General features: G+C 35.8%; 1 protein-coding gene across 1 annotated transcript in view; it reads left to right on the top strand.

Moving 5' to 3' along the window:
• TBCA (tubulin folding cofactor A) overlaps positions 1-20,050 on the top strand; it is a 111,287-nt gene extending 91,237 nt beyond the window's left edge. The window contains exons 2-4 of the mRNA XM_060091777.1: positions 2,904-3,009; positions 17,294-17,380; positions 19,794-20,050. Of these exons, the coding sequence (XP_059947760.1) occupies positions 2,904-3,009; positions 17,294-17,380; positions 19,794-19,874 (274 nt within the window). The 3' untranslated portion in view covers positions 19,875-20,050. The remainder of the gene's footprint in view (positions 1-2,903; positions 3,010-17,293; positions 17,381-19,793) is intronic.
• The last annotated feature ends 4,348 nt before the right edge of the window (positions 20,051-24,398 follow it).

Genomic DNA, 24,398 nt, shown 5'->3' with positions numbered 1-24,398 from the left:
GGTGGCGCAGTGGTTGAGAGTCTGCCTGCCGATGCAGGGGACACGGGTTCGTTCCCCGGTCCGGGAAGATCCTACGTGCCGCGGAGTGGCTGGGCCTGTGAGCCATGGCTGCTGAGCCTGCGCGTCCGGAGCCTGTGCTCCGCAACGGGAGAGGCCACAGCAGTGAGAGGCCCGCGTATGGCAAAAAAAAAAATAATAACAAGTTATGACTTTATATGTATTTGTACTTGTTATTTTAATAGCATTTGAAAAACTAGCAAAAGATAACAATGTTTAGAGAATTACAACTATTTGGTATATTTTGGTATCTTTCTAATTGAATTTTGCTTTATTCCAGAAAATATAGCCAAAGGAATAACTAGCAGACTTTAAAATCATTCAGAATTGTGCCACTCAGAGATAATTATAAGCATCTAAATTTTTTTGATAAAAGTAATACTTATACATGGGGAAAAAAACCTGGAACTTTATTGAGAGCCATAAAATGAAAGCCTCTCTATTTACCTCCCAGCTGACCATCCCTACCCCAAATCATTAGGCCTTTTCTCCTCAGGTAACCACAAATAGTAGTTTCCCAGGTATCCTTTGTTATTTGTTTCTTGAATATCCTTTGTTTGTTTATATTCATGGCAACATAAAGTTTATACCTATTTTGTTTTGTTTTTCACTTTGAGATATTTTAGGATGAGAATTTGAAGGTCACATATTATATTCTACTGTAAATACTGTTAACTTTTTGTTATGTTTCTTTCCATGTATGTCACTAGTGCAAGATCATGAAGGACAGGATGAGCCTTGCTTGCACAACTCAAAATTCCAAACTGGAACATTTTAGTATTTTAATATTTAGTATGCAGTTTATGTAGTGATTTAAATCCAAACTAAAGCTGACTTAAAAGGCTTCCAAGTAGTATGACAAAAGATTTTTTAGATTTGTGAACTTATGTTAAGTCCTATTAGACTATGAAAATTAAATTCTTTTGAAATACACTTAAAAATCTTTATTGCAAATGATTAGACAAAAGCCATGCTCTAATATGATTTTTTTTTTTTTTTTTTTTGCGGTATGTGGGCCTCTCACTGTTGTGGCCTCTCCCGTTGCAGAGCACAGGCTCCGGACGTGCAGGCTCAGCGGCCATGGCTCACAGGCCCAGCCGCTCCATGGCATGTGGGATCCTCCCGGACCAGGGCACGAACCCGTGTCCCCTGCACTGGCAGGCGGACTCCCAACCACTGCGCCACCAGGGAAGCCCTCTAATATGATTTTTAATTCCATCCCAGTAACATAGGTCTAGAAGTAAGTCAGCAAGCCAGATAGAAAAAACTGCTTTTAATAGCTATGGGACTGTGAAAGTTTTTTTCTTCTGTTCCTTAGGAAATATGTATATAGGAACATTAGTGTTTTCTTGGACTGCATTTTTCTTTTACATTAAAACTTTGATTAATGAGAATTAGGGGAGATTGCACTATTATGGTTAATTGAATTTTGGTTATCTGAGGAATAATTAGTAGAACTTCATATTGCTCTGTTCCTTATTGTTGAAAATCTTCCTGATCTTTGTCAGTACCCTTTCTTGCTTTAGTAATTAAATACTTGTTTGTTTCCACTATTTGTCTGTGAGAGAACCATGTCTAAATTATATATCCCAGTCCCTCGCACAGGAAGGTCAGACACAAAATTAAGTGCATAGTAAATACTTTTAAAACACTTTGGTTGTTGAAAATAACCTAGTCTTTGTTTTGGATTTGGCATGCAATATACTGACTTTTTTCTCAGTAAGCTGAGCTTTTACCATTATGTTGTTTCAGGTACATGTATAAAAGTTTGGATAACATATATCAGTTAAAAAAAGATATTAGAGCCACGAAAGGCCCCAAATAGCCAACAATATGGTACTGGCCCTAAAACAGACACACAGATGAATGGAACAGAATAGAGAGTCCAGAAATAAACCCACACTCATATGGTCAATTAATCTATGATAAAGGAGACAAAAATATACAATGACGAAAAGACAGTCTCCTCAATAAATGATATTGGGAAAACTAGACAGCTACATGCAAAAGAATGAAACTGGACCACTTTGTTACACCATATTCAAAAATAAACTCAAAATGTGTTAAAGACTTAAATGCAAGACCTGAAATCATAAAACTCCTAGAAGAAAATATAGGCAGTAACCTCTTTGACATTGGACTTAGCATTTTTTTTTTTTTTTTTTGGTTACTCCTCCTCAGCAACATGGATGGACCTGGAAGGTGTTAATGCTAAGTGAAATAAGTCAAACTGAGAAAATACCGAATGATTTCACTTACATATGGAGTCTAAAAAACAAAACAAAACAGAAACAGACTCATAGATACAGAGAACAAACTGGTGGTTGCCAGAGGGAAGACGGGTTGGGGACACAGACAAAATAGGTGAAGAAGATTAAGAGATACAACTTTGTATGGTTACAGATGACGTATGGTTATTGTGGTGATAATTTCATAATATATAAAAATATCAAATCACTATATTGTACACCTGAAACAAATATATTATTAATGCAATTTTAAGTAAATAAATAAATAAAGCAAACAATATAGAAATGTTAGTATATAATAATTTTGCATGTTACTTTTACATTGTAAATACAGTTACTATAATGGAATGTTTTTAATTAAAAATTTAAGAATTCCATGCTTTGATAGATTGACTTGCTTTTAGGCAGGTATAAAACTTAAGGTCATGAGGTTCATACATCTGTGGCTAACTTATTTTTCTTCCCTTCCCTTCTCCTCCCCATCTAGTACATATGCTTTTTAAAGTATACTTTATATTTACAGAGTTTCTTTGTTTTTTATGGTCTGTTGCTAGAGAGAAAGTTAATTCTCTGAAACAGTTTTTGGTTTATTTATAGATTGGTCAAAGAAAAAATGATGTATGAGAAAGAAGCAAAACAACAAGAAGAAAAGATTGAAAAAATGAAAGCCGAAGATGGTGAAAATTATGCTATTAAAAAGCAGGTAAAATTATATCTTAAATAATAACAGCTAACATTTACAGAATACCGTATTAACAGTGGATTAACAGCCCTCTGAGAAGGTCCTACTAAAGGTCCTATTAAAATCTCCATTTAAAAATAAGGAAAGTTACCATCTAAAAATAAGGAAACCAAAACACAGGTTAAATAACTTGCCCATGGTCACACAACTGCTAAGTGGCATACCTGGGATTTGAACACAGGCATTCTGGCTCTGGAATTTGTGCTCTTAGCCATTAAGCAGTACTGCCTCTCCAGTTTTAAGTATTAAATGTAAAATGGCCTAGTCTTATAATTAAATATACTTATATTTACAGATATTTTTCCCAAACTGATAGAAAGACCACCAAAATTATACACAGACACAGACACACACACACACACACACACACATATACATGTTATGCATTTCAGTGGCTACTTCTAATTATCCTCATGACAAGTTTCAGTCTCCTTAGCATTGTATACACGGCTCTTCTTAATTTTGGTACCTCCTTATCATTCCAGCCTCATCTTTTGCCAGTCCCTATCTGGACCTCTTAGGTCCTGCCTTTTAGTTTCCTGAACAAGCCCTTTCTCCTTTACCTCTGAGATATTGCATATGTCTGGGATGTCCTTCCTACTGGTCCTGCCTACCCTCTCCTTATTAATTCCTACTTATTCTTTAAACCTCCTCTACACTCCACCCTAACACTGAGTTAGGTGCCCCTCCTCTGTGGTTTCTTAACACTTTATTTATTCTCATCATAACATTTAATTTATATTCACTCCTGGTTGACACTTGTTTTGTAATTGCTTGAGAAAATAGAGGCTGTCAAAGGAACTTATATTCCCACCGCAAAATCTGTCAATCTACCTGCACCTGTACCCATACTACCCACCTTCCTTCCTGTTAGAGTGGATTATGTGCCTCAGCCCTTGTTACAACCATCAGTGACATTGTTATCACTTCTTTCTTACATAACCTCTACAGCATTTGACACTCTCTCCTTGGAATGCTCTTTTAAGTTGGCATCTTTGATAGAATGGTCTCCAGGTTTCACTGCCATTTTTTCTCAGTCTCCTTTGCTGAAACTGTCCCTCTCACAGTGCGCTCTCTCTCTCTCCCATCTCTCTCTATGTATCTCTTTATCTCTCTATCTTTAAAAAAATTTTTTTTAACCGTGAGAGTTCTAGCTACAATTCTCTCTAGGTAATCTCATACCATCCTTTAACTTTAAGTACCATCTTTATGCCCATTCATTTGTTTGCACAGCAGATATTTATTGAACCCCTGCTACTTGCCAAATACTGTTCCAGACACTCTTTTAGACATGGCATTAAAAGCAACAACAAAACAGAAAAACCCAGAATTCCTGCTAACTTGACATTCATTCTGGTGCCAGTATCTCCCAAATTTCTATCTCTGGGCCCAACCACTCCAATATATATCAGTATATTCAACTGATCACCAATTTGACATATCCCTTGTGTGTTCAAGATAAGAATCTTGGTCTTCCCTCAACCCAGCTCACCTCCCTGAAACAAGAAGCTAGTCTTTCTCTTGTTTCCCCCCTCTCAGTAGATGGTATGTCTACTTATTCAGATACCCAAACCAAAACTTACGGGTCTTCTCTTGATCACCAAGTCCTCTTTCTTTTTCTTTACATTTCTTTCTCTCCTGCCACTATCCTAGTCCAGTCCACTATCACTTCATGCCTGTACTACTGCAAAAGCCTCCTGGTTGATATCCTCTTTGTCTCTTGATAACCCTCCATTCCTTTCATACCACAGCAGCCAGGTTGATCTCTTTAAAAGGTACATCAGATTACTTAGCCCTTTACCTAAAATCCAGTGTCCAGTGCATTTGGAATAAAATCCAGATGACACTAGGTAAAAGGAGAATATAAAAGAGCTTATACAGATTATATCTCAAGACTTATTTTTTAAATCAGCTTTATGAACTCACAGTGGTTTTCATCATATAAATTATGTTACAGATGGTAATGCACACTTAACCCAGACTTTAATTAAGCAAAATTAATCACTTAAAGTGGATTTTTCTGTAGGTAGTTGCTTTCTGTTGTGCACAAGGAATGCAGTGGCACTTGAAATGTCTCCTTCTTCAGGTTATACAAGAAGAGAACTTTCTTATTTTCTTGAGCTTCCAGGAGAGCCTCCCTTCCTCTATGTATGATCTAGCAAAGGACATTCGTGTGTCAGATATTCTTAAATTGAGAGAGGATTTGTAAACAGGTGTGCAGATATAGTATGTCCCCCAAAATGTTGACTTTTTAAAACTAACTGCCCTTCATAAGGATTTACATATGGAATGTAACTTTTTGATTCTTAACATTATGTTAAATGCTTTTTTAATATATACTTCCATAAATATTCATATCACTTTTGTATCTCTCTCACTTTAAGGTACTCTATTTTTTTTCCCACATCTAGTGAGAAACATTATAACATAGTGTATCACTTATTTCACCCAGGTCCTTCTTAGACCCCATCTGGTTTATTTTCCCACTTGTGTAGTTAGTGACCTTGTTTAGTTTTTTCTTTGCCTTTTTCTTTTCATCACCAATAATGTATTTTAAAATAGTCCTATAGCTAGAATATGAGTTGTAAGTTACTTGGAATGGGGAATGTGTTTCCTTTCTAAATAAAATTCTACAAATAATGTCACAGATTATCACAGAATCTGTTTTATTTCATTTGTATTTATATATTGATTATCTTTCAGTAAAATTACTACTTGGTAGGTAAGGATTAACTCTTTATTGAATCCTGTGTTCTAATTGTTACTTAAAGATATTAGCCACTCACATATATATGGAATCTAAAAAAAAAAAAAAAAAAAAAAGGTCTGAAGAACCTAGGGGCAGGACAGGAATAAAGACGCAGACGTAGAGAATGGACTTAAGGACATGGGGGTGGGGGGGATGGTAAGCAGGGGCGAAGTGAGAGAGTGGCATGGACATACACTACCAAATGTAACATAGATAGCTAGTGGGAAGCAGCCACAGGGACATCAACTCAGTGCTTTGTGACCACCTAGAGGAGTGGGATAGGGAGGGTGGGAGGGAGGGAGACGCAAGAGGGAGGGGATATGGGGATATATGTATATGTATAGATGATACACTTCGTTGTACAGCAGAAACTAACACACCATTGTAAAGCAATTATACTCCAATAAAGATGTTAAAAATAAAAAACTTTAAAAAAATAAAGATATTAGCCACTTACTGGTTATATCATTGACTACATATGCAGATGTAAAAGGAGTTTGTTCAAAAACCCTTTCTAAACTCAACCATGTTAAAATTCTTTTGTCACAGTGGTCATGGTTTATAACATGATTTCCTAGATTCATAGTCAGCCTGGTACTTAAATTCAAGAATACCAACCCATATCTAATTACAGAGCAATAAATTTTTTTGTTTTCTGATATTCTCAACCTGCAGTGTATACAGTTGTCAATTGGAGTTTTGTTTCAGGGTCTCATGAAACCTTGTCTTTAGCCCAGCCTACATGCTTTTCTCAATTCCTTTTCCTAGCTTAGCTTTGCGGTGGCCAGCCTTACATGTTTTTTCTTATAGGGAAGGGGAGTGGCGTTGCCAGAAGCACTGCTCTTTTCCTAATTGCCTGCTACTTTAAGGTCAGGAATTGTTTCGTGACATTTGCTGATGCCCCTTGTAAAAAATATGGAAGCCAAGTGCCAGATTTTGTGGGTTCTCTACTCTTCTCCCTGTATTTCCTCCTCTTCTGAGCTAAATGCCATTCCCAGTCACTGTGCACTACCTTGGCTTTTCTCTCACTTGGTTCCATTTTGCTCTGGCTTTCCTAGATCTTCTGAACCAGCCCTAATATTTTATGACATACACATACAATGCTGTCTCTTGGTCCCTGTCAAACTTATCTGAAATTGATTGCCAAAATTGTTCTCTCTTGCACTGGGCTTAATTTTGGTTGTTTTAAAATAAATAACTAGGCAGAAGTTTCAGGACCCTAATAAGCCAAAATACCAGTCAAAGAGTTATTCTATAACACAACATTCAAATGTTGACTAAATATTGATTTTTAGCCTTCTGCTTATGATATTCCTCTTTTCCTCCAATATCCTCATCCCCCGATTAGGGATGGTTACAGAGGATTTTGCCCTCAACTGGTGAAGGTATTCTCGTCTTTTTTTGTTTGTTTTTTTTTAAAGCCTATTCTGGAGCAGAAATGATTGGTAATAATGACAATCAAACATATCTCAGTTATTTTACCTAAGGCATGATGCATCTCTTACCTTCCAGAAGTAATATTAAAGGACAAGCTGGTACAATTTTCAACAAAGATTTCTCACAAAAACCTTACATTTATTACATATAATTGCAGTATTGTGAAATTTTGCACATTTTTTGTGATTTACTTGAAACATGAGTTAACGTTCACAATTTGATATTTCTTTTCCCTAAAACTGAAGGGGCAATTTTTTCATTAAATATATGGAAAATAATAGGAGGTTTCAGTCTACAAAGAGGAATTTGACCAAGGGTCTCTTACGAGGCTGCAAGAAACACCAGATTTTTTTTATCAATAACTAAAATTTTATTGTCTCTTGGTACATATAATCAGGTTTATAAATGGTGTTCTATTTATACACTCGCTTTTTTTGTTTTTTGTTACAGACTCACAGGGAGTTGCAAAAAATTTTCAGGGAAGTCTCATATACCCTTTACCATTCCTTTTACAATGTAGCATCTTGCATAATTATATTACAGTGTCCAAACCATGAAACTGACATTGGTACACCACAGAGCTTATTTACATTTCACTAGTTATACATGTACTCATTGTGTGTGTGTATAATTCTATGCAATTCCATTGCATGTGTAGCATGTGTAACTACTACACGATCATGATGGAGAACCATTCCGTCACAAGACTGCCTTTTGCTATCTCTTTATAGCCCCTGTCCTCTCCACCCCTTAAATCCTAAATAATTAACACTCTTTAAAGAATGTTATATAACATGGAATGGAATCACACAGTATGTAACCTTTTGAAGTTGACTTTTTCACTTAATTTCTTGAGGTCCATCAAGGTCATTGAGTGTATCACTAATTTGTTCTCACTAATTTGTTCCTTACTATTGCTGAGTAGTGTTCCATGGGATGAATGTACCACATTTTTTTTTTTTTTTTTTCTTTTTGCGGTATGCGGGCCTCTCACTGTTGTGGCCTCTCCCGTTGCGGAGCACAGGCTCCGGATGCGCAGGCCCAGCGGCCATGGCTCACGGGCCCAGCCGCTCCGCGGCACATGGGATCCTCCCAGATCGGGGCACGAACCCGTATCCCCTGCATCGGCAGGCGGACTCTCAACCACTGCGCCACCAGGGAGGCCCAATGTACCACATTTTAACCATCGAAGGACACTTGGATTGTTTCCAGGTTTTGGCTGATACACAAAAAGCTGTTATGAACGTTCATATTCAATTTTTACGTGAACATAAGTTTTCATTTTCTGGGATAAATGCCCAAGCAATTGCTGGGTCATATTAGTACATTTTTTGTTTTAAAAGAAACTACCAAACTCTTTTCGAGGGGCTGTACCATTTTACGTTCCTACCAATGATGTTTGAATGGTTTGACTTCTCCACATCCTCACCAGCATTTGGTGTTATCACTGTTTTTAATCTTAGCATCTAGCCATCACCTACATGATAAGTGTGTAGTGATAGCTGGTTGTGCTTTTAATTTGGATTTCCCTAATAGCTAATAATGTTGAACATCTCATTTGCTTATTGCCCGTCTGTATATCCTCTTCAGTGAAATGTCTGTTCATGTCTTCTGCCCAGTTTCTAAATAGATACTTTATTTTTTTACTTTTTGAATTTTGAGAATTTTTAATATTTTCTAGATAAATGCCCTTTGCTGGATATGTGGTTTGCAAATATTTTCTTTTAGTCTCTAATTTGTCTTTTTACCCCCTTAACACAATCTTTTACTGAGCAACAGTTTTTAACTTTGAGAACACCTCATTTACAGCTAATGCTTCCTTTTGTGAATCATACTTTTGATCTCAAGTCTAAGGCCTCCTTGCCTAGACCTAGGTCCTGAAGATTTTCTCTTTTTTTCTAAAAGTTGTGTGGTTTTATGTTTTACATTCAAGGCTTTGATTGATTTTGAGTTAATTTTTATGTAAGGTATGAGGTTTAATTAAAGGTTCATCTTTTTGCCTACGAGTGCCCAGTTGTTCCAGCAGCATTTGTTGAAAAGGTTATCCTTCCTCCATTGAAATGCTTTTGTACCTTTGTCAGAAACCTGTTGGACTTATTTGTGTGGGTCTATTTTGGGGTTCTGTTCTGGTCCATTAATCTGTGTCTAACCCTTTACCAGTACCACACTATCTTGATTACTATAGCTGTATAGTGAACCTTAACACAGGGAAGACTGGGCCCTCTCAGTTGCTTTTCTTTTCTTTCAAAATTGTTTTACCTATTCTAGTTTCTTGGCTTTTCCATAAAAATTTTAAAATAAGCTTGTCTGTATCTGTAAAACACTTTGCTAAGATTTTGATAGAAATTGCATTAAACCTATATAGATCAACCTGGGGAGATTTGATATCTTTACCATGTTGAGTATTCCAATCAGTGAACATGGTAAGTCTCTCCAGTTTATTTAGGTCTGACTTGCGTAAGTATTTTGTAATTTTCAGCATACAGACCCTGTACATGTTTTGTTAGATTTAAACCTAAGTATTTCATTTTCTTTGAAGCTATTGTAAATGGTATTGTTTTTAGTTTCAGTTTCCAATGCTGTATTTGTTGTTAGGTATAAAAGTGTAGTCAATTTTTTGTGTGTGGATCTTACAACCTGTGACCTTGCTGACCTCACATATGAGTTCTGGGAGTTTTTGGTAGATTCCTTCTGATTTTCTACATAGACAATCATGTCATTTGCAAATAAGAACAGTTTTATTTCTTTTAAATTTATTTATTTATTTTTCACCCTTGGCTGTGTTGGGTCTTCCGTCGCTGCGCGTGGGCTCTCCCTAGTTGCAGCGAGTGTGGGCCACTCTTCGTTGCGGTGCGTGGGCCTCCCACTGCGGTGGCTTCTCTTGTTGCAGAGCACGAGCTCTAGGCGCATGGGCTTCAGTAGTTATAGCACGTGGGCTCAGCAGTTGTGGTTCGTGGGCTCCAGAGCACAGCCTCAGCGGCCGTGGCTCACGGGCTTAGCTGCTCCGCAGCATGTGGGATCCTCCTGGGCCAGGGATCGAACCTGTGTCCCCTGCATTGGCAGGCGGACTCTCAACCACTGCGCCACCAGGGAAGTCCCCAGTTTTATTTCTTTTAAATCTGTATGTCTTTTATTTCTTTTCTTGCTTTGTTGCACTGGCTGGAACTTACAGTGCTGTGTTGAATAGGAATGGTCAGAGTGGACATCCTTACCTTGTTCCCAGTCTTAGGGAGATAGTTTTTATCATTACATAAATATTAGCTGTAGGGATTTTGTAGATGGTCTTTTTCAAGTTGAGGAAATTCTCCTCTATTCACAGTTTTGCTGAGTATTTTTGTCATGAATGGGTGTTGGATTTTGTCAAATGCTTCTTCTGTGTCATTTCATAAGATCACATGATTTTTCTTCCTTGGCCTGTTGTTGATACTGTGAATTACTTGGATTAATTTTCAAATATTGAACCAGCCTTGATTGTGTTATATAATTCTCTCTCTTTTTTTTGATTGTGTTATATAATTCTCTCTTTTTTTTAACATCTTTATTGGAGTATAATTGCTTTACAATGGTGTGTTAGTTTCTGCATTATAACAAAGTGAATCAGCTACATGCACACGTATATCCCCATATCCCCTCCCTCTTGCGTCTCCCTCCCACCCTCCCTATTCCACCCCTCTAGGTGGTCACAAAGCACCGAACTGATCTCCCTGTGCTATGCAGCTGCTTCCCACTAGCTATCTATTTTACATTTGGTAGTGTATATATGTCCATGTCACTCTCTCACTTCGTCCCAACTTACCCTTCCCCCTCCCCGTGTTCTCAAGTCCATTCTCTACGTCTGTGTCTTTATTCCTGTCCTGCCCTTAGGTTCTTCAGAACCTTTTTTTTTTTTTAGATTCCATATATATATGTGTTAGCATACGGTATTTGTTTTTCTCTGACTTACTTCACTCTGTATGACAGACTCTACGTCCATCCACCTCACTACAAATAACTCAGTTTTGTTTCTTTTTATGGCTGAGTAATATTCCATTGTATATATGTGCCACATCTTCTTTATCCATTCATCTGTAGATGGACATTTAGGTTGCTTCCATGTCCTGGCTATTGTAAATAGAGCTGCAGTGAACATTGTGGTACATGACTCTTTTTTTTTTTTTTGTGGTACATGGGCCTCTCACTGTTGTGGCCTCTCCCGCTGCGGAGCACAGGCTCCGGACGCACAGGCCCAGCCGCCATGGCTCACTGGCCCAGCCGCTCCGCAGCATGTGGGATCCTCCCGGACTGGGGCACAAACCCACGTCCCCTGCATCGGCAGGTGGACTCCCAACCACTGCGCCACCAGGGAAGCCTGGTACATGACTCTTTTTGAATTATGGTTTTCTCAGGGTATATGCCCAGTAGTGGGATTGCTGGGTCGTATGGCAGTTCTATTTTTAGCTTTTTAAGGAACCTTTGTACTGTTCTCCATAGTGGCTGTATCAATTTACATTCCCACCAACAGTGCAAGAGGGTTCCCTTTTCTCCACACCCTCTCCAGCATTTATTGTTTGTAGATTTTTTGATGATGGCCATTCTGACCGGTGTGAGGTAATACCTCGTTGTAGTTTTGATTTGCATTTCTCTAATGATTAGTGATGTTGAGCATCCTTTCATGTGTTTGTTGGCAATCTGTATATCTTCTTTCGAGAAATGTCTATTTAGGTCTTCTGCCAATTTTTGGATTGGGTTGTTTGTTTTTTTGATATTGAGCTGCATGAACTGCTTGTAAATTTTAGAGATTAATCTTTTGTCAGTTGCTTCATTTGCATATATTTTCTCCCATTCTGAGGGTTGTCTTTTTGTCTTGTTTATGGTTTCCTTTGTTGTGCAAAAGCTTTTAAGTTTCATTAGGTCCCATTTGTTTATTTTTGTTTTTATTTCCATTTCTCTAGGAGGTGGGTCAAAAAGTATCTTGCTGTGATTTATATCATAGAGTGTTCTGCCTATGTTTTCCTCTAAGAGTTTTATAGTGTCTGGCGTTACATTTAGGTCTTTAATCCATTTTGACTTTATTTGTATAATTCTCTTAATTGCTGAATTAGATTTGCTAATATTTTGTTGAAGACTTTTGCATCTAAGTTTATGGGAGATAATGGTCTGCAGTTTACTTTTTTTTATACTGTATTTGTTAGGTTCAGAAGTGGTCTCTCTTTTTTTTTCTTGAAAGATTTATGTAAAGTTGGTGTTAAGTGTTTAAATATTTGATAAGGTTGTCCAGTGGAAGCGTCTGGGCTTGGAGAGTTCTTTTTCAAGAACTTTTTAATTACAAATCCAATTTCTTTAATAATTATAGAACTGTTCAGTTTATCAGTTGAGTTTTGGTGGTTTGTAGTTTTCAAGGAATTGGCCCATTTCTTCTAAGTGGTTGAATTTATGAGCATTATGAACAATATTATAAAATCACTTTCAGTATTTTTTCTCCTTTTGTTGGTTGTGGGGTCTGTATTGACATTCTGTATTTTGTTACTGATACTGGTGATTTGTGCCTTCTTACTTGGTAGTTGTCAGTCTTAACTAGAGGTTTATCAATTGTTTTTCCAAAATAAAGCTCTTCATTTCACTGCTTTTTTCCCCTCTGTTATTTTCCTGTTTTTAATTTCATTGATTTCTGATTGTGTATTTATTCTTTCCTTTCTTCTGCTTGTTTTAGGTTTCTTTTGCTCTTCTTTTTCTAGGTTCATGAAGTAAAAACTTAGATTTTTAATTTGAGATCTTTCCTCTTTCCTAATCTAAGCAGTTAGTGCTCTGATTTCCCTCTCAGCACTGCTTTAGCTGAATCTCACAAAAGTTGACATGTTGTATTTTCATTTTCATTTATCTATGTATTTCACTGTTCCCTTTGAGACTTCTTTGTTGACCCATCAGTTATTTAGAAGTATGTTTAATTTCTAAGTGTTTAAAGGGTCTCCTGCTATCTTTCTATTATTGATTTCTAATTTTATTCCATTATAGTCAGACATGTTCTGTGTGTTCTTTCAATACTTTTAAATTTGTTGAGGTTTTTGTTTGTTTTGTGTTTGTTGGGTTTTGATCCAGGATATAGTGTACTGCAGAGAATGTTTCATGAGTGCTTGAAAAGTGTTTGTATTAATCTTTCATAGGTAGAGTGTTCTATAAATGTCAGTTAGATCTTTTGGTTGATGGTGTTACTCAGTTCTGTTATATCTTTGATGATTTTTTTCCTCTAGTACCTCTGTCAGTTGCTAAGAGTGGCGTATTAAATTCCTCAGCTGTATTTGTGGATTTGTTTGTCTCTCCTTTTAGCTTTATCATTTCTTGTTTTATGTATTTTGAAGCTCTTTTGTTTAGTGTGTACACATTTAGGATTACTGTGTTTTCTTGGTGGATTGATCATTTTAATATCCCTCTGGGCCCCTCATAATTTTTTTGCTCTTAAGTCTATTTTATCCAATATTAATATAGCCAATACTGCTCTTTTTTTAATGTTTGCATGATGTATTGTTTTTCCATCCTTTTTTTTTTTAACCTGTATTTCATTATTTTGAAATGAGTTTCTTTAGACTGGTTTTTAGCTGGTAAATTTAGACCATTCATATTTAAGTAATTATTGATGTGTCAGGGCTTAGAACCCAGATTATTTTTGACTCATAGAATTCTTCTTACATCCTTAACCGTTCATCAATAACCACAAAACACAAGTCAAATGAATTTCTTTGTTTCTTTTTCTTTTTTTCTTCACGGCATGGTGACTGGGTCCTAAGAGAAGTGTTTCCCAAAAGTGATCAATCCAAGAGGCCCATGTGGAAGCTACAAGGCTTCTTAAGACCCAGCTTCAGGTCTTCAGTCCCAGAATGCCATTTATGCCACATTCTGTTGGTCACACAGTGCCAAACCAAATTCAGTGTGGGAGGTGACTGCACACGGGTAAGAATACAAGGCGGTGAGGATCATTGGAAGCTGTCTTGGATACTGACTGCCACTACCACTAATTCACATGCTAGAGTTGAAATCAGAATCATGGACTATAACTCACCAGTTAGCTAGCTAATCACTTTGGGACTCAACTTTATCATTTGTAGGCTGAGGAGGCTGGACTAGATGACCACTTATGTCCCTTCTGACTTTATAATTCTGTATTTCTCAGAGTATCTTTATATCTTTTTTCCCCAGCTTTATTGAGGTATAATTAAAATTGTATATATTTAAGGTATGTAGCTTGATGGTTTGATATACATATACATTGTGAAATAAATATTCACCATGTTCAAGCTACTTAACATATCCATCACCCCACATAGTTACTGTTTTCTTTCTTTCTTTCATCAAATGGATTTCTTAACTTGTTTATTATCACATTACCGTTTTGCCACCATGTAAAAGGAAAGACTTAACCATTGTTCCAGTAATCTCTGAACTACTCTAGATCTCAGTTTGACAAACTAATGCGGTTACCATTGATTCCAGAAGCCACCAGTATCTAATATTAGAGTGTTTATAGATTATTATAGGTATAGCCAGGCCTGGGTGAATGATCTGGATCACTAAAGAAGCTAGAAACCTTATCCCAGTTGATCAGTACCAAAAGGACTTGACATTGGCTAGATTATTTCACACACTCTTCTTTCTGAAAAAGTAAAGATCTGCCAATAAGACTTTTCCTTTCCAATGTATGTATGTTTTGATTATTAAAAAAAATTGATCATATTTTAGGTCAGTAGTTTATTCATTGCTATAATGAGCCTTGCTAAGCCTCCCCCAACATCAGTTTTACCTGAATAACCTGCCCCCCAAAAATCATAACTTGTTTTAAAAACAGTAAGATATCAGTAGGACTGCATCCTGTTGTGTTCTCCTGAGTTCCTTGTACCTGCATATCTGTGCCAAGATCCTTACTTAACCTCAGTCCTGTCATAGTAAGCACTAGAATGAACTGACAGTTTATCCGGATATTTTAAACAGAGGCCCCATTCATTCGAATGACTCCTTCCCAAGGGGAACACTTTGAATGATAATACTTTATTTTAGTTTATTCAGGTATTTTGAAGGGTGTCCTTACTGTATAATCACACCTTATATACTGTCTTTTAAAATTATTCCTGACAGTTATAATTCATTGTAGAAAGGTAAAGTATATGATTTATGGCCTTGATTAAGGTGTGGTTTATGGATTCCAAATCATAGTTACCACTGTACTGTATGCCTTTGGCTCCCTGTGGCATGATCTTCTTGAAGCAGTGTTAAGTGTTTATTTTCATGTTTATTCTCCCATATGGATTGGAGGATGAGACCTCTTTTTCGTCTTTATATCCCCTATACCTGGCATCCTGCAAATATATAGTAAGCTTATTGTATGAAATGAGGCTGGTGTATGGGACAGACTGAGCTTTGGCCCTACTTAAGTCAGAGTCCTGTTTTGATAGACTAATTGAGGAGTTTTGCTCTATAATAATGGATAGAACAATAATGACTAGAAATTATTTTGGACAGCATTGTTTAAAGTTCATTTCAGTGACAACGCTAAAGCTTGCCAAACAAATTTTACAAGTGTACCTTTTGGCTTATCATGTGTTTGACCAAATTCTTTATATTCATTTCATCTTGTTTAATTCCTATAAGCTATTTTCAAGTGGAGTCCATAGGGGAGGAAATATGAATCGCTTACCCAATGAAACGTCCCTGTCACTGATTTTTCACATGTATTCAAACTAACCAGTTACACAAAAATAAATTAGTGGCAATGATTGAATATTTAGGCATAGGATGAATAGCTGTAAAATAAAGTCCTGATCCTGTGTTTGAAATTTTCAACATGTGCCTTATTAGTAAAAGAATTACAAGTTCAGCAATAGATTTCACCTGAGAAAAGAGATGTGGATAGAGAGCATCCTTGTATATTATAATTTTGATTTTTATTTACATTGTGAACTATGACAAAACTTTTGGGAAAAGGAAGAGGTAATGGGATTTATTAAAGTTTCTATTAGAATGTAGTATGATTACCATTAAATTATGTCTTTTGTTTTTATGTGAGCTAGCTAATAAAGCTTCTAGGTTAAAGTTTAGATTTTGCACTCATTTAACCAAACATTACTTTTTGGAAATGATTTAATGATCACTGTGTCTCTTTCTGAGACTAGTTTAAGGAAATAAAGCTTCCTACTTCCTTAGGAAAAAGACTTATTTGAGGTCTGACATCTTACACTAATGTATTTACCCTCTTATTGATTGGGTTTCCCAGTCATCTCTTTGATTTTTTTTCTTTTTCTATGATTTGATATGTTACAGTCCTTCTTCAAACGATGGATTTTTAAGTCCAGAAATATCCTCCAAAATAAAGATTCCTGTTTTTAATCCTGTAGTGTCTGTGTTCAGGAGGAATAGACAGAGGTAGAAGTTCACATTCAGAGGGGTGCCAGGTTGGTAATTTGGATCAAACTGCATGGGGAGAATAATCTCTCTCCTAAAATGAAGCACAAGGATAAGTAATAACTTTTTATGCATGATAAGCATCAAAAATATGAGCCTGCTGGTCTTTGCTTTTCATTTTTCTTTACCTCTGTCTTTCAGTGAGAACCTCCTGCAGTGTGCGCACGATGTGATCAATAACTCAATAACTTTTTTCATGCAGTAATTATCTCCGTGTGATATTATCTGAACACTGTTTTTCTTTATTACTCAAAAGATGCAGGAGATATTTATATAACCAGCTGATCCCATTTTGGATAAAGGTGCTTTGTGACAGCAGGAGAAATAGTTTATTTTAAATAGCCTTTTAAAATAAATGCTCTATGAAGAGCTTTTCGAGTTAATTTTTGCTTAGCATGAGAAGGTGATTACCAAAAAGGTTTAGATGTAAAACTTGTACTTTGTATATTTTACATTATGATAGTCATTCTTTCTAACTTATAATAAACACAATTAAAATTAAAATATTGAACAATTTAACATAACAGTAATTTTTTTCTGATTCCTCTAAATCATTTTATATATTTTCAGAGGTATGAGCTAAATGCGTAAGTTCTGCCATTTCTGCATGTCTCACAGAGATTCTCATTATAGGCAGAGATCCTGCAAGAGTCCCGGATGATGATCCCAGATTGCCAGCGCAGGTTGGAAGCTGCATATACTGATCTTCTGCAGTTAGTAGTAAGTAATACTTATCTGTCTTATGTTTCAATTTTTTTTCAATCTAATACACGAAAGGCCAAAATTTTAAATGTTAACACTGAAAGCTAGTTGGTGACATTTTGTTTACTTGCTCAGTGTACCAGTTTATTTTTAAATAATTAATGGAGTTTAAGTGGTGTTTTAAGTTATACCTCCAGTAAAAGTACTGTGTCTAACATGTTTATTTATTTAAACTTAGTTAATTAAATATATTTGAGTTATCATGGTAGGTATTCATAGTACTAATACTGTCCAGCAATATCTTAAATGATTTGGTTTTCACACATAAAGATCTTTTTTGACACATTGAAGGTGAGTAGTCTGTTTGAAATTTTAAAAGATCCAAATGTTTCAAATGAATTTGGGCTCTTTTAAGAAGGATTTGGAATTCTTTCCAATTCAAACCTAAATCGATTTGAGAGAGTAAAGAAAACCCTGTACAGTAATATTTAGGCAGTCCTCTCATATTAACTTGGAGCTGTATAACACTCTTATCATACTTGCTGGTATAAATGTCTTGTGATACAGTGGCAGAATCATTTTAAAAAGCGTTCTAAGAAAAATGCGAAGTCATCTTCTTTTTTATTTCTTAATAGAGGTAAAAGCATAACACTATATACCAGCCGATTATTATTGCTGTTTGATGATAATCTGATGAATTCTATCATTTCCTTTATTAACCTCATTTTATGTGTCTAGTTCTTGAGCTAATATCAATTACCAGCTACATAGCTGTCTCCTGATTCATAGTTTTCCCTATATAACAAAAGTAGTGTGAGGCTTTTTCAGTATGATCATGTATATGTATTCTTGGAAAGAGTGACATTTGTTTTCCCACCAAAATAATATTAGGACTAAATCTGTAGGAAAAAAGAGAGGAATACTTACATTTTACTTTACTTTCGACACAGAACTCATATTTATCTATAGGAACATTTTAAAAGCAGGAAAACTCTCTTTAAAGCCAAAAATGAAGCTATGGTTAAAAGACAGATGAAATAAAAGATAGATGAAAGCAGGAAATAATTACTCTATTAAAATATTACCTAAAACAAAAGCATCATTTGTATTTCCTGAAAATTGAAATGCTTTTTTCTCTCATGAATGTAGTAGCTGAGAAAGTAATAGAAACTGCTTGAAAAAAATAATATTGTCTTTGGATGATATATTTGTGTGTGTGAAGATATATTCAGCAACGTCTGTACCCTCGAAGAGCTTATATATATATAGTTTTGGGGTTTTGTTGTTGTTGTTGTTGTTTTGCGGTACGCAGGCCTCTCACTGTTGTGGCCTCTCCCGTTGCGGAGCACAGGCTCCGGACATGCAGGCTCAGCGGCCATGGCTCATGGGCCCAGCCGCTCCGCGGCATGTGGGATCCTCCTGGACTGGGGCACGAACCTGCATCCCCCGCATCAGCAGGCGGACTCTCAACCACTGTGCCACCAGGGAAGCCCGAAGAGCTTATATTTTCTGACAGAGAACAAAGACATAGTTTAGGTGTAATACAGAAGTTTAAGAAATTCTTACTTGTAGTCTTAATTAAGCAAATCCTCAGTCTTTTTTGCTTTAAAATTTCATACTAAATACATATACACACACTTTATTCCCTCTGCCCTGTAACTGTTTGTATATATCCATCTTTTATTGCCTTGAATTGCTATCGCTTTATTTATTTATTAAAAAATCAAAATTTGCTATGCACAGTGACTTAGATGATATTATTTCATTTCTCTGTTACTGTTACAATATGTTAGTAAAAGTTTTCTGTATAAAATACCAAGGAAAGACTCAATCTTTAATTGAGTCTTTAATCAGAAAATGAAAGCTGTCAGGCTGTTTCCTTGTAGTAGTGTATATAATACTCAATACCAAGCAGACAGTTCACTTTTCTGCTTCAAAGATTGTACTTAACTCTGGTGTGACACCAGTAGCCTTCTTTGTCATTGTGAGTAGTTGGAGGATTATTTTGGTCTGAATGTCATCATATATGTAACACACTAGTAAATAATTTTTTACTTTTTGTGCATTACTAATAATAACTCCATTTGTATGGTGATGTGTTGACAAAGTGAGAATACAATGTTTTAAAATTTTTTCTGAGGTTTTAATTTAATTACTTAATGCCAGTAGCTTTAGATGACCGTGTTTTTCACTTATTGTATGAGTATATACAATGAAACAAAAGCAAACCTGTTATTTCCTCCCTTACCTGTAATGAAAGAACAGAATTGTTCTTCAGAAATCTGTGGAATTATACTATATTTAGGTGAGGCTTGGGATCCGTTTTGTTTTAATTTTTGAGCTGCTTATGTTGATGGTTTCTAATATCTGAGTAATTAAAGTACTGAAGTTCGAGAAGAATAAACCTAATTTTTATTATATTTAATTTCAGGAGAGTGAAAAAGACTTGGAAGAAGCTGAGGAATATAAGGAGGCACGTTCAGTACTGGATTCAGTGAAGTTAGAAGCCTGAAGGTTTTCTGTACAGGGTGTTTTTTTGCATTAAGTCCTGGGATCCATTCCACAATTCATTATTTTTGACCACTGCTATGTGTTCAAGTAGTATGAGAATGTAATTCTTTTTGTGCAGTGCATATGTTTTTCTTTGCCTGATTTAATGTGTCAAATAAATGAGTTCATGTAATAAAATTGCTTCTTTCCTACTTTACAGTGTATTTTAATGAAACTTTTATCATTAAGTCATAGCCATTTTTGACAGAGAATTAAAATCTGTTAGGTCCTATTTAAAGTCTAGATATTTTGCTCCTTAAGCATGGATTAAGTTAAAAATAGGTTACTTTTTTTTTTTAAGATAAAAATCCAAACTTTGAATATTTTATTCTTAGTAGGATACAACTCCCATGTAAGAAAGTAAGAAGCTCTCTGTGGATACAGCCTTACATATTTATTTCTTCACAGTGAAAGTCCAGCGTTTCCATCACTATGAACTAATGAGAAACATATAAATCCTCTTTCAGAAAGTCAGATTTATACAGAAAATACCAACCATTTAGAGCTTCAAGAATAAGATTCTTATGAACAATAAAGAATTGTAGTTTAAAGCAATAATGGCTATTGCCAGTGGTGTGCTGGGAAATGTTTAATGGCTTTTCAAAACGGGAAGGGAACCTCTGGTTTGTAGCTTTTGCTGATTTCTGTAGTGTAAATACTCTCACTGTGACTGATTTCAAGCGACTAATGTGACATCAGCCAAACAGAGCTGGGAAGATACAAGTCAGCTATAGCATGCACTGGCCATAGCCAAACCTGGATTGTCTTGATTGACAAGAAAAGGGTATTGTTGCATCACAAAGCTTTTTCCCAGTACTACTGTAAATCCATAACCTAATCATTTGAATTTATTTCCCCAAAATAAATGACAACTTTAGTTTTCTTATATTTCTAGAAAATGTATATGAGCTTTATGTCACCAACCTGAGCCATGATCTAATGAACCAAACTAGTAATAATAACATTTAAACTTTAAAGCTCATAATTGAAAAAATAAGAGAACTTGAATTTTTGCTGCTATAAAATACATACATGTAGTATGGTGGGTCTGATTTTGGAAATTGCAAATGATCACTAGAAACTATAACATTTCTTGAATCTGTCCAAAAGATCAAAGAGAAAAATAATACTATTCTTTCCTAATGTTATTTCTGAAGGCTACTCTGTTTTAAAACACAGAATATATCATTTATAAAATAAAACTTTTACACATTCAGAAAATTACTTCATCAGAGAATAACATATCTGAAGCATTTCTAAATTGAAATGTCATTTAAAAACATATTACAGGGGGCTTCCTTGGTGGCGCAGTGGTTGAGAATCTGCTTGCCGATGCAGGGGACGCGGGTTCGTGCCCCGGTCCGGGAAGATCCCACATGCCGCGGAGCGGCTGGGCCCGTGAGCCATGGCCGCTGAGCCTGCGCGTCCAGAGCCTGTGCTCCGCAACCAGAGAGGCCACAACAGTGAGAGGCCCGCGTACCGCAAAAAAAAATTAAATAAATAAAATAAATTAAAAAATAAAAACATATTACAGGGATAGAGACGGTGGGAGGGAGACGCAGGAGGGAGGAGATATGGGGCTATATGTATATGTATAGCTGATTCAGTTGGTTATAGAGCAGAAACTAACACACCATTGTAAAGCAATTATACTCCAATAAAGATGTTAAAAAAAACATATTACATGCCATTTTTAAAGTATTTGAGGTAGAAGAGGGGACAAATGAGGAAATAAAAATTATAATTACAATGTAAAAGTTTATACTAAGTTTCACTATTAGAGATTTGAGTACCAGGAGAATTGAACTCTTCAGATTTAGATTATTTTGTGGTTGGTATTAAGAACAGAACAGGTGGGCCTTTTCTGGTTTGTGGCTTATTTTTTTGTTTTTGGCATATTAAGTTTTTAAATATTTTATTATTTTTCGGGGCTCCCTGGTGGTGCAGTGGTTGAGAGTCTGCCGATGCAGGGGACACGGGTTCGTGCCCCGGTCTGGGAAGATCCCACATGCCGTGGAGCGGCTGGGCCCGTGAGCCATGGCCGCTGAGCCTGTGCGTCCGGAGCTGTGCTCCGTAACGGGAGAGGCCACAACAGTGAGAGGCCCGTGTACCGCAAAAAAAAAAAAAAAAAAAAAAATTTATTATTTTAATGTAAAATATCTCATTTCATCCTTCTTCCAAATACATGAATATCATATATATTCATAGCAATGGTTTTCTTATCAGTTAAAACTTGAAGAGAGCATATCTCCCTCCTGAGCAAAGTAATACTGAAGGGTAAGTTTTGCAGCCATGACCCAGATCTTGGTTACTGAAAAAGTTTTTGTCTTGCCAAAAAGCCTAAGAAAGAAGAAATCAACAAGGTAGATGAAAAGAAATATATCGTTAGAGAATTCCTATCTCAACTACTATAGATTTTATACTGGCTCTCTCCAGGTATTGATGAGAAGCAGCAAGAAGCTTAACATTCTGGGAAGGCTTATTCCTGAGAATTTTGACACATTCCACTTGTTTTTGTGGCCAAGAGGCACATTAAGAACAGTTATAATCGATTTAGCATTGATTTGTTTTTTAAGCTTTTATTTAGAACCTTACACTGTGTAACAATAAGTAGAAATTCCCTAAAGTAATGTTGCCCTTTTTCTCCCTGTACCAATACCTGACCCCCATTAACATACAGCAGTTGCTCAATTAACATTTGTAGAGTAAGTGAAAAGCAAAAACATGTCTAACTTCTAGAGTGAGACAAAGAATGCTGTGAAGGATTCCGTCTCATCACAAACAAAATACATTTAATACAATGCTTTTCAAACTGTTTTGACCACAAAGCATGATAAGAAACACATTTTTTATTGTGACCCAGTGCATATATATATGGGGGTCCATATATACATAAAATAAAAAGCATCCTTAATATGTACAGTTCCTCAGATGTTTTCTATTCTCTTTCATCTGATCATGACCACCTGCTACTGGGTTGCCTTAATATAATAAAGTAATATAAAATTTATATAAAATTCTCATATATATAGACTCATATATATATATATATATATATATATACCATATAGATATAGATATATATAAACTTCTTTGATATATAGCTATCAACTTCTTAGGTCTCAGAGCAGTTGTCTCAGTGAATGTGTGCAAATTTACACACATTGCAGGCATGAATTGTCATGGTAATATGTAATTATTTAACATTTGTTAGGTGTCCTTAGTCCTTGCACAGACCAATACAATGGCATCCATAGATTAGACGGGCAAAACAAAGACAAATGGCAGAATCAAGTAGTAAACCTAATTTTTCTATTTTTTTTGTATAGCAAAGGTCACATCATTTCTAAGTAAGTAAGAATGTACATAGGATAAACAGACATAACATATGGAATGAGTAAAGTGACCAAATCCAGGCTGATTTTAATGCCATTGGGAGGATTCCCAAGTTTCGGCATTTTCACTTGGACATGTCTAATAGGGATTCAGTCCTAGTAAATCAGAGTACTCTCCCAAAGTCCTGGAGCTTTCTGGCGGGGTTTTTGGGACATTCACATTTTGGATGAGTATTAACATCTCCAGAACTAGATCGTCCTTCCTTTATCCTATTTTGTACCATCTGGATAAGTCATGTAAACAGCTACTTGGGAGGATTAAAAAAAAAAAAGTGATAAGCACGTGTTTATGAGTAATGAAAGCTGGTTATAGCAATATATTGAAATGTTCATTTCACTTTTCTTGAATTTCTGGTGAGGAACAATCAAAGCCTAATATTTAAAAATTGTCTCTATGCCTGTACCTGTGCACTGAATCACTTCCAAATTGAGCAGTCAAACCTGGTTAATCTAAATTACTTTGCAAACTTCATTACATTACTTGGCTTTTAAAAAATCCTATCAAATTTAATAAGGACATATCCTACAGCTGGTTATCACTTTAATCTTATTATTTGGTCATTTAAATAAACCAAGGACAGATTAATCCTTTCCTTGATGGTGAGTTAGGGCCTTTAAATGTCAGTGTAAACTTGATAGTATGTGAGCAAGAGCTGTGAAGCATTTGACATTAAAGGGTTAATCAGATAATTTAGTCCTTGAGACTCGTTTGAGTGCTTTAGCTGGAAAGAAATTGAATGGTTTAGAAATGGTGCAGTATGAAACAAGTTTTAAGTATTAGAGTACTTGAAATTTTCAAGAGTGCTTCTACATTGCACTTCACTGTTAGTCTTATTGCTCTTATGAGAGGTATTTGTTCATGTATTAGACGGTTGCACAGAAAGCTATGATTAATTTATGTTACAGTAGATCTACACCCTTATATTTTTTGTGCTTTCTGTTGACTGTTGGATAGGTGACAAGGTGCTTTCAAAGTCTTGGGGGCAATATATGTCACCAAAGATTAATATTTTTAATGCTCAAAAAGACTTTTCAAATTAATAAGAAAAAATTCCTAGTACAAAAGATAAAGGATGAAAACAGAGTTCACA

Source organism: Mesoplodon densirostris, chromosome 3, assembly GCF_025265405.1.
Source record: "Mesoplodon densirostris isolate mMesDen1 chromosome 3, mMesDen1 primary haplotype, whole genome shotgun sequence".
Lineage (NCBI taxonomy): Eukaryota > Metazoa > Chordata > Mammalia > Artiodactyla > Ziphiidae > Mesoplodon > Mesoplodon densirostris.
This window is presented reverse-complemented; position numbering and strand designations above follow the sequence as displayed.